This window comes from Panthera uncia, chromosome F1 (genome assembly GCF_023721935.1).
Source record: "Panthera uncia isolate 11264 chromosome F1, Puncia_PCG_1.0, whole genome shotgun sequence".
In the NCBI taxonomy this organism is placed as follows: domain Eukaryota; kingdom Metazoa; phylum Chordata; class Mammalia; order Carnivora; family Felidae; genus Panthera; species Panthera uncia.
Window position 1 is genome coordinate 16,597,666 of NC_064813.1, and position 18,343 is coordinate 16,616,008.

At 47.0% G+C, this 18,343-nt stretch overlaps 1 protein-coding gene across 1 annotated transcript in view; it reads left to right on the forward strand.

The window, feature by feature from the left end:
- Positions 1–18,343, forward strand: part of TNN (tenascin N) — a 45,570-nt gene that overhangs the window by 5,469 nt on the left and 21,758 nt on the right. Inside the window, exons 4-7 of the mRNA XM_049635322.1 lie at positions 1,125–1,310; positions 2,540–2,629; positions 12,049–12,312; positions 15,603–15,889. Of these exons, the coding sequence (XP_049491279.1) occupies positions 1,125–1,310; positions 2,540–2,629; positions 12,049–12,312; positions 15,603–15,889 (827 nt within the window). The remainder of the gene's footprint in view (positions 1–1,124; positions 1,311–2,539; positions 2,630–12,048; positions 12,313–15,602; positions 15,890–18,343) is intronic.

Genomic DNA, 18,343 nt, shown 5'->3' on the forward strand with positions numbered 1-18,343 from the left:
AGAGCTGAGGGACCTTGAGAACACCATGTTCACCCCCTTCCTGATGCACAGATTCTCTGTCCCATGTCCTCGACAAGTGGTCAGTAGGCCTAGGTGGGAGCACTGCCAAGGTGGTGAAGGTGGGCATGTGACCGAGGAGAAGGGCAAGGCTGGGGAGTCTAGGGGCTTGTCTTCCCTGTTCCAGACTTCAGGTCAGACCACATCCACCTGGGATACAGCCTTTGGAATGCAAAGTGCTCCCAGAGAATGGGTCCCCTCCCCAGCCACCACTCAAAAGTTCTTCCCTTGGAGCCACACCAGGAATCCATTCTTTTGTATTCATCATTATAATTCCATTGTTTTCTTAGGGGAGGGGGGAAACATTGAGCCATTAATACTTGCTGTGAACAAATGGGCCCAATAACTCTCCTTTGCAGGCTGGACAGGTTGGGCAGCTGAGGGTGCCAGGTCTAAACTGTGGTAGAAAGTGCAAGAAGGATCCTCAGAAGGACCAAGTTAAAGTTCACCAAACTACTATATAGTTTGGCTTAGCGTTAGTCCTCATAGGAGAATCTGAGAGGTGAGGAAGGAGCTATAATTTGGGAGACAGAGGACGAGAAAATTTTAAAATTTCAAACGCGTTTCCCACACTTTACATGGGAGGGCCTGAGTGCCTCATGCTGGGGTACAGTCTTTGAGGGACCCTTCTGTGATTCTTGAGTCACTTCTGCTAAAGGGGGTGTTTCATTCAGAGCAGTCTGCCCCCAGGGCCTGGTGGTTTGGATGACTGGTTGGATCCGAGATCTGGAGGTTCTGGAGGTTTGGATGGCTGGTTGGAGAGGTGTGGCCCAGGACTTGGCCCACAGCAGCTTGGGCAGGGGGGCAGCCTGGCATCTGATGGAAAGGGATGGGAGACAGGAGGCTTTCCCAGAAGATAGTCTTCCCTCCATGGATAATGTGAGGACCAATAGTTTATTTGCTACTTTGGTAGTCTTGAGACACCTGTTAAGGACTGTGTCCTGGGCTGAAGCACGTTCTCAACGTGTCAAGAAAGGGCACTGACCTGGGAGCCAATGGCCTGTTACAGACCTGCTGGACCTCTGCTCTTCACTGCTTTCTCCTGCCTTCCTTGACCCCTGCCCTAGATCCGGCTGTGCTTGGCACCGCGTGGGTGACAGAGGAGACTGAGAGCTCCCTGGATGTGGAGTGGGAGAACCCCCCGACCGAGGTGGACTACTACAAGCTTCAGTATGGCCCTCTGACAGGGCAGGAGGTGGCTGAGGTCACCGTGCCCAGGAGTGGTGACCCCAAGAGCCGATATGACATCACTGGTAAGAGCCAACCCTGGGCATGTGAGATGTTCGCCATGGATGCCAAGGTGGGGACAGTGTGCACAGAGGGTCCTGGGGCCCTAGGAATCACTTGAACTCTGACCCTGGAAACTACAAGATGTGAGCCCATTCTGTAGGCCTGCAGACTGTGCTCCAGCATCCCAGAGCTGACTGGAATCTCAGAGCACCTGGTCAACAGATCATAGGCCCGATGTGCTCTTGAAAACTGCCTGTGTTTCAGGGTGGATATAGTGGCACAGATGTTCCTTTTGGAAGAGCTCTGTGTGTGTGTGTGTGTGTGTGTGTGTGTGAGAGAGAGAGAGAGAGAGAGAGAGAGAGAGAATGAGAGAGAGAGACTGGGTTGTTTGGCATGGTGCATGGGGAGTCATACTGGGAGGCCTGGGTGGGGATGTCCTGTCCCAACTGACCAAGTGAATCTGCTGAGTGCTGAAAATCTTATGGTTGCTAAGGAAATGGGACCTTCAGGGCTGGATCATGTTTTGTGGCTCCTGAAGCTTATAGAATTCTCAGGGCTCTCTTTAGGGAAAATAATACACAATCATGAATACCCGTGTGAATACCCTTGGAAGTGGCCTATGCAGTGGAGGGGGCCCTGAGGCTTCTTAGCTCTGTGGTTCAGTTCTCCTCTGGGGCCTCATTCTGCTGTCCGCTCTGTGAGTTGCATCTTGAAAGGACATCTTTGAGGTTCCCAGCATTTGTAGAGCGGAGAACAGTGGGTGTGTATCACACGTGCCACTATTTGTCTGCACTTTGCCTCAGTCTGGATATCGGTGCCGGTGCTGTGAACAACAGTCATTCGGATTTGCTGCTACAGAGAAATAACAAGCAACAACAACAGCAAAAGGCAGAGCAAAGAAGAAAATAATGGAATACAATGAGGCTAATTAGAAAAGAAACTTTTGAGGGAAAAGGATTGCTGGGGGCAGAAAAACACTCGGGCTGTAAATAAAACTGGGAGATCTGTGCTTGGTGGCCCAAGGAAGGAGCTCCATCAGGCCCTCATCCGCTCTGGCCCCCTGCTCCCCCATAAGCCTTTCGACGACGCCTCGTATCCCACTGGTCCTGCCGCCCTTTCTCTGCCTTAGATTAGCCTTCAGGTGAGGAGCATAGCCCCTCAGCTCCCTCACAAGAGAGACCCTGGGGGAGAGCAGGGCTGGGGGCGAGGTTCTGGAGCCGGAACTCATCGCGCACTGGCTGCTTGTTTGCAGGTCTACAGCCCGGAACAGAGTATAGGATCACTGTCATCCCCATGAAAGGAGAACTGGAGGGCAAGCCGATTCTCCTGAACGGCCGCACAGGTAGGAGCTATTTGGAGGCACTGTGAACATTTCTCAGGTTTTCTTCCTGATGTTTTTCTTGGCTGACTCCTCCCCGGATAAAAACCCTGGGATGTAGAGAGAGTCTCTTTGTGTACTGACATCTATTTTGTGGGGCAGGGGAAGGGAAGTAAACACTTCTATTTGAAATGTTTCTTACTGTTGAAAATCTCCCCCAGGATCTTGGAGTCCAGGGGAAAGGCCATTTCTGACACCTTTCTGCTTATTTCATTAGCTTTAATCACTGGGTTATTTTATTCATTATCTTGGACTTAGACACACGACTCTGTATTACCGAAGAAAGTTGTTCTAAAATTTTTTTCTTGTCATTCCTGTGTTTTTTCCTGATGATCACACTCACGCACTCTGCTTTAAAATGTCGAAAGAAGGGCGCCTGGGTGGCTCAGTCGGTTAAGCGTCTGACTTTGGCTCAGGTCATGACCTCGCAGTTTGTGGGTTCAAGCCCTTCATCGGGCTCTGAGCCTGGATCCTGCTTCGGATTCTGTGTCTCCCTCTCTCTCTGTCCCTCCCCTGCTCTCTCTCTCTCTCTCTCAAAAATAAGCATTAAAAAATATTTTTAAAAATGTCAAAAGATGTTAAAGGCCCTCACATGGGAGTAGTGGTATATTTAGCATCTGTGGATCGAGATAACAGATAATGACAAACGTTATAAATCAGTAACATTTGACACTAAGTTTGTGATTTATTAATCATAAAAGAATTTGCAATCCTTGTAGTCATACATGCAAGATAGTCCACGTAATTTTCAGTTTTTAGCTGAGGCTTGAGTCCATATGAAATGGTGCGTTTCCTGCAAAGCTGTGGTTCTGCCAGCCCACGTTGGGAACCGGTGAGCTGGAGTCTAATGCCACTTGGGGAAGGCTGATCCTTGAAGCTGGCCAAGAAGGGATTTTTGAATTCTGAGACTTCCCTGAAAAGTGTTTTAGTTCTTTTCAGTGCAGTCCTGGCAGGAGCTGGTCGGGCTGGTGAGATGGTGCAAGAATTGAGTTCGCTATTTCGGTTGCCTAACAGATTGCATATCAGTAGTGTGAAAGTTCTAGTCGGCCAGTTGTGAAGGAGAAGATAGAACCTAATTTATGAACTACACAGTACAGACTGTGGAGCTGGCCCGAATGGTGGACTTGTGGAAAACTTGTAGGGGCTGGGAAATGGCAAGGAGGTCCTTGTTTCCAGGGGCTTTCTTGTCAGCTCTGAATTACTTGAGAGCCCACGATGCATCAGGCATTATACTAACAATTACTTCTGGAAAATTGTCTCATTTAGTTCTCCCTGTGGCCATGTGGTAGGTCCTATTATTGTTTCTAAGTCACATATGAAAAACCACAAGAGCTGAGAAGCTAAGTGTAGGATCGCCCAGCCAAGAAATGACAGAGCTGGGATTTGAACCCAGGATGGGTTCCTCTTGGGTGGACACAAAACTAAAGGGCATCCCACTTTCACCTTTTCACCCATTGTTTCTGGTTAATCCTTATACTTTTTACCTCCTAACTAGAAAACTTTCTGTGACTCCTCATTGCCTTAGGATAATGCAGAAACCCTTCTATCTTGGCCTCAAGGGACCCAACCAAACTGGGTCGTTGTTCTTACCACTTCTGAACGGGAAGCCTTCTTGCTGCTGGACTGTTCTTGGGGTTTCTTAACACAGAAAGCTTATCTCTACATCATGATGGATTTGTTCATGTAGTTACCCCAGCCTAGGAAGCCCTCCACGGTTATCTCTAGCTATCCATTAATTCAGTGGGGAATTCAATTGATACAAGCCATCAGTTGATTCAACAAACACGAATTGCAGAGTAGAGCTGGGCACTAGAGACGTGGTCCCTTTAGATACTTCCACAGCTGGAAAGTCCTGGTCCTTGCCCTTCAGGGACTCATAGCAATAAGATCACTCATCCTTCCAGACCCAGCTCCAACCTTAGCCTCTCCACTGAGGCCTTGTAGGACCACATTAAATAGCAGCCATTTTTGCCTCTGAGTTTTTGGAGCATTTAATCACACATGGCCTTGAATTGATGGTTAACCTTTCAAGTATATTATCCCAACTAGAATGTGAACACTCAAGAAGTGTTTTTATTGTCAATTATATTCTAAACGCAGGATGGGATATTTTATTGGATAGCAAATAAATGTGTGTCATGTGCCCTATGAACATAAAAAAAAAAAAAGAGGCAATAATGTCTGAGGTCAGGAAACACTCTCAAACCTGGCTAGACTGTTCATTAATTTAAGGGGAAAAAAATGTTTTGCATTTCATGAGCTAGAAGAAGACCCTGGAATGTAAGAACAGCATAGCCGTGCGCAGGGAGGAAATGACACAGTTCAGGTATTTTCCATTTAACAAGTCACTCGGTGGAACTAATCCACGAAAGGGAAGGGGTCAATTGAAAATCCTCACCCTGTTAAGACACTCAGAGTGCACTGAAGCGTCTCCCACAAAGGCCAGGCTTCAGAAGCAGGTCAACTTCAGAGTAGCAGACACCAGCCAGGCCAGCATCTTCAGCGGCGAGTGTCCCTGACTTCTCTGCCGGACCCTCCACAGCCACCTCACGTCACGTGACAAGACGAGCAGGCCACTAACTGGGAGGCGATGCTGTCCCTTTGTCCTCAGTTTCTCCATCTGTCAAATGAAAGGTTAGACTAAATAAGTTTAAAGTCCCTCTTTTTCACATCATTATGAGTCTTAATAACTTCTCCGATGCATGCGTTTTGCAATGGTGGGTACGGAACAAAGGACTGCTTGCTTTGTTGTAATTTCACAAGCTGCCACGTGCAGTGGAACATACAGCCTGGCATATTCACGTGTTAACAGTTTTCTTCGAACTTTTCCCTTTGATGATGCTATGAAATAACAATTTTGCTTCACTGAGGATCTTGTTCACTTTTTACTGCTTTCCAAACACACTGCTCTGTTTGAAATGGCCCAGCCCTAAAACTTGCCTTCTTAAATTCCTTCATGTTTCAAGATGAACTCCTGCCAACATTCAGAGCTCCTGCCTCACACAGCCACCCATGCACACCCGGTGGCTGAAAAATAATGATTTTTGTCATTTGAATACCCACTGTTATTCTAGGTGCTGCAGGGTTTGATAAACATTACCTTTAGTCCTTATAATAGCATTGTAAACATTATTATTCCCATTTTACAGGCGAGAAAATGGAAGACTACAGAATTTAGGAGAGTCAGGGTGAACCAGTGAATGGCATTTGAACTTAGGTTTGCTTGAGGTCAAATCACCACCTTTCCAGAAGCAAAGCTAGAGGAGAGCAGGAAAAGGAATTCATCTGTGGCACATTCTCTACAAGTAATGCTTGTGGAATAATTTTATTGCCACAGTGAAGGCAGTAGGGGAGGCTTGAGAAAACAAGATCCTGGGACGCATGGCCACGGTAGTCGGGAGGAAAGCCTCACCTTCCAGGAACTCACTATCAAACTAGGGGCGTAGGCCCTTTCCCCCATCTTTGCCCCCAAGCTCATATGCCCATAGATTTTAGATTCTGGCAGTGCCATTTTCCACTATGCCAAAGGGATGATTCAGAAGTAGCCATTGTGAATGGAAAAAGCTGTTCCTAATGCCTGTGGCCATGGGCTGGGCAGGGACACATGAGGTTGGTGTTCCAGCACAGACTGAGGACAGCCATGTCCTACCCAAACCGGTGGTGAATCTCATTATAAAGTGGAATAAACTTTCCTGCTGTGCCTAGAGCTCTTAATTAGCTGCTTCTGTATACTTAGTTTTGTAGATTAGATCTTCTGGAGTGGGGCTCCTCTTTATTCTAACACATGCAACTTAAAAGTCTGTCTACCCAGTCTTGTCTTAAATCTCTCTGACCTTGCACGACCCTGAGAAAGGTCCCATCAGGGCTGCTAGCATCCAGTAGGTGGGCAGGGAGTTGGGGGCTGGGTGGGAGAGCCAGTCTCCTCACTGAGGCTCCCACCATGACTCATCTATGACTCAGCCAGCGTCTGCAGCTGCTGGAGGACTTTGTTCCATGAAAAAACTGCTTATGATCCTCACATCCCTTCTTGGCAGAGAGGGAGGCTTTGGTACTGCTAAGCTGGAGCAGGAGTGTGGCCTCCCATCGGGGTCCCAACACCAGGGCTGTCCTCCTGCTTCTGTGTCGTGGCATCTGGTTCCCATCCTTAGATTTATCATATAGAGGAGCAGCCCCATGAAGCCCCTCCTTCTGACTCAGGGTGTTGTTAGGGGATCGAGAGAAAGGGCAGAGTCCTGAGTTCGAGGCTGGCCAGTCTTCTTAGCTGGCTTCATGACCTTGGAGAAGTCACATCTCCTCTCTGGGCTACATCTCTGACCCTGGCACGGGAGGATTCTGCTTTTCTTTCCCACCTTCGTACTCTTCACAGTCAAGATGCGTTTCCTGGCTCTTCTCCACTCCTTGAGTGCTCCGGGACTGTTGAGGGAACCAGATGCACCAGGCTGGTTACACTCACATGGGCATGGTGGCTCTTGAGAGGGCTACGCACAAGGCAGCCCTGACCCCCCAAAGCATAGGCCTGTGTCCTGGGTCCCGCATCTCTGGGGCCAAGCACTGGTCTGGGGCAGGGAGGGGTGGTGGGAGGCACTGCTGGGACCTTGAGTTGTGCAGATGTGGGTCACTTTGGAGAGGATGAGGACCAGGGACTTTAAGAGGCAGGACTGTCAGGGTGTCCTAGCTCTTTTCCCCCGTCCTCACTTTCCATTCTAAATGTCCTCATTCCTGAGTCAGTGCTAATGCCCGTTGCCGTGGGCTGGAGCAGGGACATGTGAGGTCGGTGTTTGAGCAGAGACTGAGCACGCCATGCCCTACCCCAAGTGGAATAAACTTTCCTGCTGAGCCTAGAGCTCTTAATTAGCTTCTTCTGTATACTCAGTTTTGTAGATTAGATCTTCTGGAGTGGGGCTCCCCATTTTTATTTTTATTTTTATTTTTATTTTTTATTAAACTTTTTATGTTTATTTTTGAGAGAGAGAGCACAAGCAGGGGAGGGGCAGAGGGAGGGAGACACAGAATCCCAAGCAGGCTCCAGGCTCTGTGCTGTCAGCACAGAGCCCGACTTGGAGCTCGAACTCACAAACTGTGAGATCATGACCTGAGCCGAAGTCGGATGCCTAACTGACTAAGCCACCCAGGCAACCCCAAAGTGGGGCTCCCCGTTATTCTAACACATGCAAGTGAAAGGTCGACCTACCAAGATTTTCCCAGATGGAGGGGTCACCTTCGGAGGCTCTTTTCATTTCTTCCCTGTCATGTGCAGAATCATGCTTTGCACAGAAAAGGGGGACCAGGGTGGGGACCGAGTTCTCTCTCTTGTGCTCACTTTCCCTTGAGCATCCTCTTAGAACCTGCTCAAGTCTGCAGAGGCCCGGGACAAGACCCTGTCACTGTCTGCTCCTGACTTCACCGCCCTCTGCCGTGACGTCTGCCCAGCCAGTCTCCCAAGAGGAACCGTAGGAGACTGTTTCCAGCTGTCACTGCAAGCTCCAGTCCCCTGCTGCGTATGGATTCAGATGGCAGGAACCTTTCAGATCACACTTGATGCTATTTATTTATTGTGATTATTTCCATGAGAAAAGGCTGATGATAGTGCTGCTGAGACACAGTGGTATCAGGCAGGGTCTTCGGCAGATAGGAGTGGTTCACAGCTGGGCTCTCCCACTTAAAGTGTCCAGGTGCAGATTCCTGGTCCCATTCTCCCCACCCTCTCCTGAAAACCCTGCCCTCCCTCAGATCTGTCCATCTCTGTAAATGGTCACCCCATTCTACAAATCGCTCGGGTCTCAAATCAACATGGATGGATGGAAGGGTGGATTTGTATCCCACATCAGCCCCATCGGCAGATTCTGACAGGTTTACATTTGAAATCTCCCGAGTGCAGCCTTTCTCGTGACTTCATCCCTGCCACACTGGTTCACATTACTGTCTTCTCTCGCACAGTTGGGACAGCCTCCCAGGTGACCTCTACTCTTGACCTACTATAGCCTGTACTCTCTCTGGCAGCCAGAGGGACCCTTTGATAATTTAGGTCAGATCATGCCATTCTTCTGTGCAAAACCCCCAGGGGCTTCTTACCTCATTCAGTGCAAAAGCCACAGTCATTATAGTGGCCTTGGACGCCATCCACGGTCCACTCGCCCCTTACCTCCCTGGACTCACCTCCAGCCACTCAGCTCCTCACTGACTCTGTCCTGTTGCTTTTCCCTGGCTATGTGGAGCAGGGCCTTTGGACTTGCTCCTTCTGTGTGGAATGAGGTGCCCAGACAGTACGTGCCTGCTGCCTCATTTCGTTTAGGTCTTTGTTCAAATGTTACCTTCCCAGTGAGATGGCTCTTTCCTGACCTCCCTGTCTAAACTCACAAACCGCTTTTGCTCGGCATCTTCTAACCCTATATCTTGCCTCATTGGGCTTCCTAATACTATCACATCTTGTTTATCGTCTGTCTCCTTGAGGAAAATGTAAGTTCCATAGCAGAGAGTCTTTATTCTGTTCATTGCTTAGACAGTTGGCCCTTAACATGGATTTGAACTGCACCAGTCCACTTATGTGCAGCTTTTTTTCAATAAATATACTGGAAAAGTTTTTTGAGATTCGTGACACTTTGGAAAAACTCAGACAAAGTTTAGAAATATAGCCTAGAAATCCTGAAAAAATTAAGGGAAAGTAGGTATCATTGGAAGAATACAGTATATGATACAACATACAAAATATGTGTTACTTGAATGTTCGTGTTATCAGTAAGGCTTCTGGTCAACAGCAGGCTATTAAGTTTTTCGTGAGTCAAAAGTTACACGTGGATTTTTGACTGAGCAGAAGAGAATTGAGGTGCCTGATTCCTGCATTGTTCAGGGGTCAACGGTATTCGTATCCTAGGGCCGCCGTAGCAAAATACCAAAGACCGGGTGGTTTAAAACAATAGAAATTTATTGTCTCCCTGCTGTGGAGGCTATGAAGTCTGAGATCAAGGTGCCTGCAGGACTCCGCTCTCTCTTGGAAAGCTGTAGGGGAGAGTCCTTCCTCACCCCTCTAGCTTCAGTTGTTTGTTGGCAATCCTTGTCAATCTGTGACTTATAGATGCGGCGTTCTAGGCACATGGTGGGCTTCTTCATATCATCTTCCCTGTGTGTGTGTGTGTGTGTGTGTGTGTGTGTGTGTCCAAACTCCCCCTTTCATAAGGACACCAGTCATACTGGATTAGGCTCACTCTAATGACCTCATTTTGACCTGATTATCTCTAGAAAGACGCTATTTCAAAGTAAGGTCACATGCTGAGGTACGGAGGGTTAGCACGTTGACCAAGCTTTTGGTGGGGGAGGGGCACACTTAAAAAAAATTTTTTTAATGTTTATTTATTTTTGAGAGACAGAGTGTGAGCAGGGGAGGGGCGGAGAGACAGGGGACACAGAATCCGAAGCAGGCTCCAGGCAGGCTCACTTTAATTTATAACTGAGTTAAACCGGGGCGCCTGGGTGGCTCAGTCAGTTAAGCATCCGACTTTGGCTCAGGTCATGATCTCAAGGTTTGTGGGTTCGAGCCCCTTGTCTGGCTCTGTGCTGACAGCTCCGTGTCTCTGTCTCTCTCTGGCCCTCCCCTGCTCGTGCTCTGTCTCTCTCAAAAAATAAATAAGCATTACAAAAAATTAAAAAAATAGAAAATGAATAACTGAGTTAAACTGAATTCCCAGCTCCAGCTAGGCACTCAGGGAATGTTTGTAGAATGTGTGACTATCATTTACTAGCTGAGTGACCTTGGCTAAGTTATCTAACCTCTCTGAGCCTGGTATGTATGGTTAGTGCTCTAAAAATGGTAACCATTATTAATGTTCGAAATTAGTACATGGGGAATCTGATACAACCTTGAGTTGTTAGTATGAGGTTTGATAGGGTAATGTGTGAAAAGCATCTTACATTTAGTATACACTTAATTGATGACAGTTGGTTTATTAAATATGCACTGTCTCTGGTAACAGAACATATTTCATTTCCTTGCACACAAAGAAGACACTGCCATTGTGCTCAAGAAAAGTGATCCTAGTTGATGTGAAAAAAATGCAGCTTTGTAGAGTCGGAACTTCTCTGCTGGAGGACCCTTGGCCAAGAGAACCAGGGCAGGATGGGGAGGAAGGAAAGCTGCTTAAATTTCTGAGAGGAGGAACCTGTTTCGTGTGTCTTTACCCAAAAGGGTATAGATCCGCAGGTGGGGAGGGGTCTTGGCACCAAATGTCAGCTTTGTTCTGTGCAGCGCCCTTATCAGTGACCTTGAACGGATGCTGCACTCAGATGCTTACCTATTAGGTTTGTAAATGATAAGCTAGAAAGGAAAATCAGCATGTTGAGTGAAAGACTAAATTATAAATGAAGTCCATAAGGTGAAATATAACAAGAATAAACATTGGAGATGTATTTTATATGCATCTTAAATGGGGAAGATGTGGCTCAATGTGGGATTCTCAGCCTTGGCTGTGCATCAGAATTACCTGCGGAGTCTTGCTTATTTGTTTTTTCAGCAGAGATGTCAGCGCATATCTGAGACTTGAAATGAGCTCTCTGCAGGTGATACTGAGGAGGTGCCCAATGTTGACAACCCCTGGGTCAGCAGGGACACGTGTTGAAAAGCGTAGAGATTTTCTGAGGCTGTGGGCTGAAGATATGTTATTGAGGGAACAGTGTCTAGGACATGGAGGGGCATGTTGTTCTTGGTTCGTCCTTCTAGAACATCAACCTTGCATAGGCAGGGATTTCTGATTGTTTTATTCATTGGTGACTCCTGAGTGCCATTATATTCCCTGGCATGAAACGGATGGTCAGTGAATTGTTGAATGAATGGACTGAGTTTTGGGGATTTTTCTTTGATCAAGGGAAAGAAAGCATGTCCAGATGTAAGTGCCAGGTCTAGAAACTGTAATTTGAAAGTATAATATGATATTATATGGTATGGCATGATATGATATAATGGTACAAAAGTTAATAACCTACAAATACAGACATTGGAGAGGTGAAGCTGTTTTGACTTGAGGAGAGTTAGGAAGGAGAATGGTTACTATTCTTGAACACCTGCTTGAGGGTCTCCCAGAAGAAGCATTAGGTGTATTCCATATGTCTCTTGAAGGAGTTCCATTTCGTGTGACTACGTTTGCAGGAGTCTTGTCTAACGTGCTCATTGGTCTCAAAATGGAAGGGATTGTTTTGTCCATCAGGGAGCCCTTTCTCAGCCTGCAGTTCAAGTAGAGGCCAGCTGTCTACCTGTCACAGATGATGGAGAGACCCTCTTGCATTGTATGGACCACGGAACTCGGTCACCTGGATGAACTAGATCTTGAAGCACCTGTGATTTTGGCCAGCCAAACGTCTTCTCTAATTTTTCTTTCTCGTATATTTTTATGAAGAAATCGATAGCCCAACCAACGTGGTCACCGACCGAGTGACAGAAGACACAGCGGTAGTCTCCTGGACCCCAGTCCGGGCTGTCGTAGACAAGTACGTGGTGCGCTACACCTCTGCTGATGGGGACACCAGGGACATGGCGGTGCCCAGGGAGCAGAGCAGCACCGTCCTGACGGGCCTGAAGCCGGGAGAGGCGTACAGAGTCTACGTGTGGGCCGAGAGGGGCAGCCAGGAGAGCAAGAAGGCCGACACCAAGGCCCTCACAGGTAACAGAGGAACGGGAGGCTAAATAGATTTCCTCACAGCAGGGAGGAGGCTGATTTTTGAATCAGGAGTCCGATGCCCACCTAGCATCAGCTCTTTTGCTTGCAGGGGTGGGGAAGGGGGTTGCAAGAGCAATTTCAAATTTCACAATTATGATTTCTCCCCTTTTCAAACAAAAGAGACCAGCCTTTTTACGTTACACAGAAGGTCATACTTATTTGGGTTAGAATTCCATATGCAACTCTCTCAGAGAAGAGTAACACTTCCTAATTTTCATTTTTTTGGACGTTGAAACTCAAAACATTTGGCTGACAGTGAATTTGAATGCTTATCTAAGTTTGCAGTGGCTGTACAGGCACTTTGCTTATAATCTGGAGCTCTCTTTCAGACCATGGAAATGGTTTGCATCCTGAGTCAACAGTCACCGAATGTACCAATTCTGCCTTTAAGCTTTCAGAAACCATACGGGTCCCTATATTTCACCCATCTGTGAAATATAGCCCGCCTTCGGCCCAGCTTGGGTTTGCAGATGTCCTGAGGCTGCAGGGGAGCGTATCCCACACCCGCTTTGTGTTTAAACCCTCTGCTGGTACTGTCCCCGAGTCCAGAGCAGTCTAATCCTGGAGGCTGCTTGAGGTTGCAGACACTTGACAGGAATCCTAGAAAAGGATTTACTTATTCACTGGGCTCTGTTCTGGACAGTCACTTAGTACAGAGGTGCCCAGAGAAGCCATTAATTAGTTAGGAATGTGGATTCAGAAGCTCGACTGTCCAAGTTTTAATCCCAGCTCTGCCATTTAGTAGCTGAGGGACTTTGGGCAAGTCAGCTGACCTCTGTTCCTCACATTCTTGTCTGTAAAATGGGGCATATGAGTATTTACATCAAAGAGTTGTTGTGAGGGTTGCATGAGTGAATTCATGTAAGTGCCCGACATATAGCAAGGGCTACGTGAGCGGTAGTAGTGATTATTTCTTAGAACGTGTCTTAGTCTGCTCCGGCTGCTATAACAGAATATCATAGACTGGGGGGCTTAAACAAAAGAGGCTTCTTTCTCACAATCTTGGAGCCTGGAAAGCTCCATGATCTGGGCACTGGCTGATTCAGTTCCTGGTGAGAACCCTCTTCTTGGCTAGTAAATGGCTACCTTCTTCCTACACCTTTATAGGGCAGAGAGAAGAAACTCAGGTCTCTTCTTGTGAGGCACTGATGCCACCATAGGGAACCCACCCCCACGACCTCACCTAAACCTAATTACCTCCGAATACCAGCAAATTGGTGGTTAGGGCTTCAACCTGGGAGTTGGAGGGGAGCACAAATATTCAGTCCATAGCAAATGCTAATCAGCAAACAGCCCTTGAAGTTTTTGGTTATTTTTTCATTTATTTATTTGTTGGTTTGTTTGTTTAAAGTTTATTTTGAGAGAGACAGAGACAGCGTGAGTGAAGGAGGGGCAGAGAGAGGGAGAGAGAGAATCCCAAGCAGGCTCTGTGCTGGCAGCGGTGGGGGCTGGGGGGGGGCGGACCTATGAATTGTGGGATCATGAACTGAGCTGAAACCAAGAATCGTATGCTGAATGGACTGAGCCACCCAGGTGCCCCTAGCCTTTGAAGTGTTTAATGGCATGTAGCCTCCTGGGTCCAGGTGGGCCTTATCTCCTCCAGGGGAAGGAGAAGTTGCCAGTAAGGAGGGTGAGATCTAGATTTGTTTAAACTAGCAGACTTTCTGTGAGGGGCCAGATAGTCCATGTTTTCAGCTTTGGGGACCATGCCGGCTCTGATACAACTATTCAGCTCCGCCATTGAAATGTGAAAACAGCCATGGGAAGTATGTAAATGAACTGGTATGACTGTGTTCAATGAAACTTTATAAAAATAGACAGTGGGTCAGATTTGGCCCATGCGTTGTAAATTGCCAACTCCTGGTTTCTATTACACAAGGCTTTCTGTTTTCTGGGATTTTGAGTGTTGTGAAAGGGAGGCCTGTGGGTCAGTCTTTTTAAGATGGTGGAAGTTGGAATAGAGAAGAATCTTCCCCGCTCTCAGGTGGCGGTGGTGTGAGTTAGCACCTCAGCTGCTGGGGGGGGGGGGGGGGCACTGGAGTGTGTTAGCGGTGGGAGCAGCATAAGGCGTAATGTGTAAGGATAGGATGGGCTGGTTGTGTCTTATTTTTAATATGCAAGTCTTTTAACAATCTTAAGTGGTGTTGGTGGTGGACAGAGGGGAGTCATGAATGATGGGGCTGCAGCATCAAAGCCAGCTCAGAATCCCAGAACGAAACTCCCCCTTGTATGTCTGTGCTCCTCAAGGCAAGTTGTCTCCTTGGCTGTGTGCTCCGTCCAGCTGGCCTGGCCATGCGTGTCGAGCAATGGGGCACGGGCTTGAGATGCACTTGCTGTTACGGAAAGCTCAGCCATTTTGAGGAAGTGGTTTTTGAAACAGGATCATAAAGGCATTGCTAATCATGTACCCAACTACTTGGATTTCTGACTCAGAGGTTCACATTTCAAGGAGAAAGGGGGGAATTTTGTGCCTCGAATGACACTTGTAATAACAAAGAGCTTATATTCAAGCATTTTTCCATGTGAATATCTCATCTGTGATTTGTCATAACCTGTGAGGTAGGTACTGGTATTTCCTTCTTTGTGGAGATGAGGAGACGGAGACTTAAATTTGGAGTCTGTCCAAAGTCAGCAACTAAGAAACGGTGCCCAGATTCCAACCCAGTTTAACTGTATTGAAACCCAGACAGATTCCTACCCAAGTAGGATTATTTTTTTTTTTATCAGCCCAGACCTCAAAGACCATCAGTTGAAGTCTTCTGGTGCTCTGGCTGTAGGCATAATGTTTTATATGGAAAGAACTAACAGCTCCTACTTTCAGGATATTTTTATTCCCAAATAAAATATTAGAGCCACTGCAGAGATTTACTGAAGTATAATTGCTTTCAGGTACAGGGAATCAGAACTCAAAGAGTGTATTATATAAACCCAGGGTAATGGAGAAATTTGTATATGAAGACCAATTTTTTTAAAATCCAGAGTCTACTTGTGGGTAAAGTTTATAGAGCTGAGACTGTTTTGGCTTTGTCTGAAAACCCTACGTCTCCTTACATGCTATTAGCTCATTCTTGGAATTTCAGACCACTTGCTTAATTAAACCCTTAAGTTATCCCAATCACTGGCACATAACAGATTCTGAAATTTGTTGAAATCATCATTTTGTCTGTGTATGTGCTGGCCTCTCTGGAACCAGAGAGTTGGTAAATGTTACATTTCTTTCATCTCTCTTAAAGACATTGACAGCCCCCAAAACCTGGTGACCAACCGGGTGACAGAGAACACGGCCACCGTCTCCTGGGACCCGGTACAGGCCGTCATCGACAGGTACATGGTGCGCTACACGTCCGCCGATGGAGACACCGGGGAGGTGCCGGTGGGGAAGGAGCAGAGCAGCACCGTGCTGACGGGCCTGAGGCCGGGCGTGGAGTACACGGTCCAGGTGTGGGCCCAGAAGGGGACCCGAGAGGGCAAGAAGGCCGACACCACGGCCCCGACAGGTAATGGAGCGTGCATCATCCCTGTGTCACTGCTAAACTCATGTCTGTTTCAGTTGGTTTTCCTTCTGTGACCTTGGCAGAAAGGGAGGTTTTACAGAGTGCCATGGTGCACTTATAGAGTGCATTGTATGCCTTACTTCTATTTGATGGCTTCTCGTAGAATGCACAGCTCATCTTGCGGCCTTCAAACTTTGGTCTTTAAAGATTGATGTGATTGCTTGTGGTCCTTTGTTCTCTGCCTGTGCATCTTCCGTGTTGTGAACACACGAAGTGCCTCACCTGATACGGACTAAACGGGATGAAAGCACAAGTGCCTTCCATGTGGGGGGAGCTGGACTGTGATCCCAAACCAACTTTGTTTTCCCTCTTCACCTGTTTAAACCCTTTCTTGGAGCTTGTTTTTTATTTCTGCCCTTCAGATGAATGTTTTAGGCGGAGATAATAATAATGCTCTATTAGCTAAAAATAAGCAAGTATCTAGTCATTTTTAGTCCTCAACACATATCATTTTAGTAATTAAAATGTCTATATCAATACTTCATTTAAAGTTAAGTCTTCTCCTCTCCACTGGCATGGGCCATTTGCGGGCTAACTATCTGCCATGGGAAGGGGGGTCTGCTCGACTGCTCTTGTATTTCCCTTCTTATACTTCAGACACCCTCCTTCTAGCATGCTAACTGTAGTTTCTGGCCCATTTATGTTTGGTACAGCTTGGAGAGAGGCCAGGGGTCAGGAGAAGGAGAGGTAAGGGGTCCTGCTTTACTATAACCTTCACAGCTGCCCTGAGCCTGTCATGGGGCCTGACCAGTGTTAAAGCTAATGTTTCCCTCGTGGAGCACTTCTGTGCATTCTTCAGGGACCCTCTTACACTCTGAGCTGTCATCATAGTGATCCTGTGACAGGTGCATCTCTCCTGGTGGTCCCTTCCTCCGCCTACACATGTGGGGTGCACTCCAGTGCCTTTCTGGTGGCATCACCTCACCCCTCTGGCTGAGTGTCTTGGACAGCTTCTAAAATAATCCCAGGTGGGCTCTTCTTTCCTTGGTCCATGTCTGGTCTATAGGGCATATGCAGGCATCCTTTATCCATTCAACTAGATACATGGTTCTTTTGCAGTGCTCTCTATCAGAGCAAACAGCCATTTTCTCACCCCTTAGGTATTTTAGATACATGTCAGACACCAGCCTACGGTGTTCCCCAAGCATTGGGCAGAGTTTCTCAGTCTTGACACTAGTGAAATATTTGGCTGGAGAAATCTTTGTTGCAGGGGTCGGTCTCAGGCACTGTATGCTGTTTAACAGCATCCCTGGCCTCTACCCATTAGACTCCAGTAGGCTCTGCATCCCACACCGAATTGTGACAACCAAGTAGGTCTCCAGATATTGCCAATCATTCCTGATTGAGAACACTTGCTCATTTGAGGTTTGGGTCTCACCCATGAAACTCAGTGTAACTCTGCCCAAAGAAATCCACTCTTGAAGTCCCATCCCTTTGGCCTCTCCAACCTCTTTCATTGTCTGGAGATGGTTTGGCCAGCCAAGGGCCACGAGACTGTTCGTCCTACTTTAACTGTGGGCTTTCAGATTGGAATGTAGATACCAGTTTTCTCAAGATAAGAGGAGTCCTGCTTGAACATATCATTGCACATATGAGACACGACCTAGAAGCAAAGACTTTAGGGAAACGACTTTTGCAATAAACTATTTGGAACAAAGACATGTTGTTATTTTCTTGGTGACTGCATTTTTGAATACCTTCTCTGTGTATAGTTTGGAGGAGCATAATCTTCTTCACTCATGAAATATCAGCAAGGTGATATCAATAATAGCTTATGGTCATTGGGCATCTACTCTGTGCCAAGAGTTGTCACAAAGGGCATATTGCTAACTCATTTAATACAGCTAGTTTCTAGGGTATACACTAATATCTTGTCCTGCTTTTTTTATTCTGTAGACACTGTAATACTTCAGTATTTTCAAGGCCCCTTTTTACATGGTATTTTTTGTCTTGGTTTTCAGAGCCATCCAGTGAAATATTTACAATAACTATTAACAGTCCTATTTTATCCATGCATGGAGGTGAGGTGAGCCATCCAAGGTCATGAAACAAGTTAGTAATTTATGAAATTAGATGTATGCGTGGAACATTAGTGCTCAAAAGAACATTAAAGTCTATCCGACCTGAACCCCAGATTTGCAGGTGATGAGGCTGAGGCCCAGCCAGAGACCGTTGAGATGTGCAGGACCACAGCTTTTCTGACTTGGATCTAGTGCTTATCCTGCTGTCGTGTGCTGCCTCCTCGAGGATCCAAGAGGCCAGCTGTGGAGAGAAGGTCTATGTCCCTAAAACAATTGAAAACTGACATAGGACATGGGAAAACCACAAGACCAGGAAACTGCCTCCCTTCAAGCAACACGGTCTCCCTCTTCAGTGCTTGTTAATGGTGCGCTTTAACTTTCCTTTCAGACATTGACAGC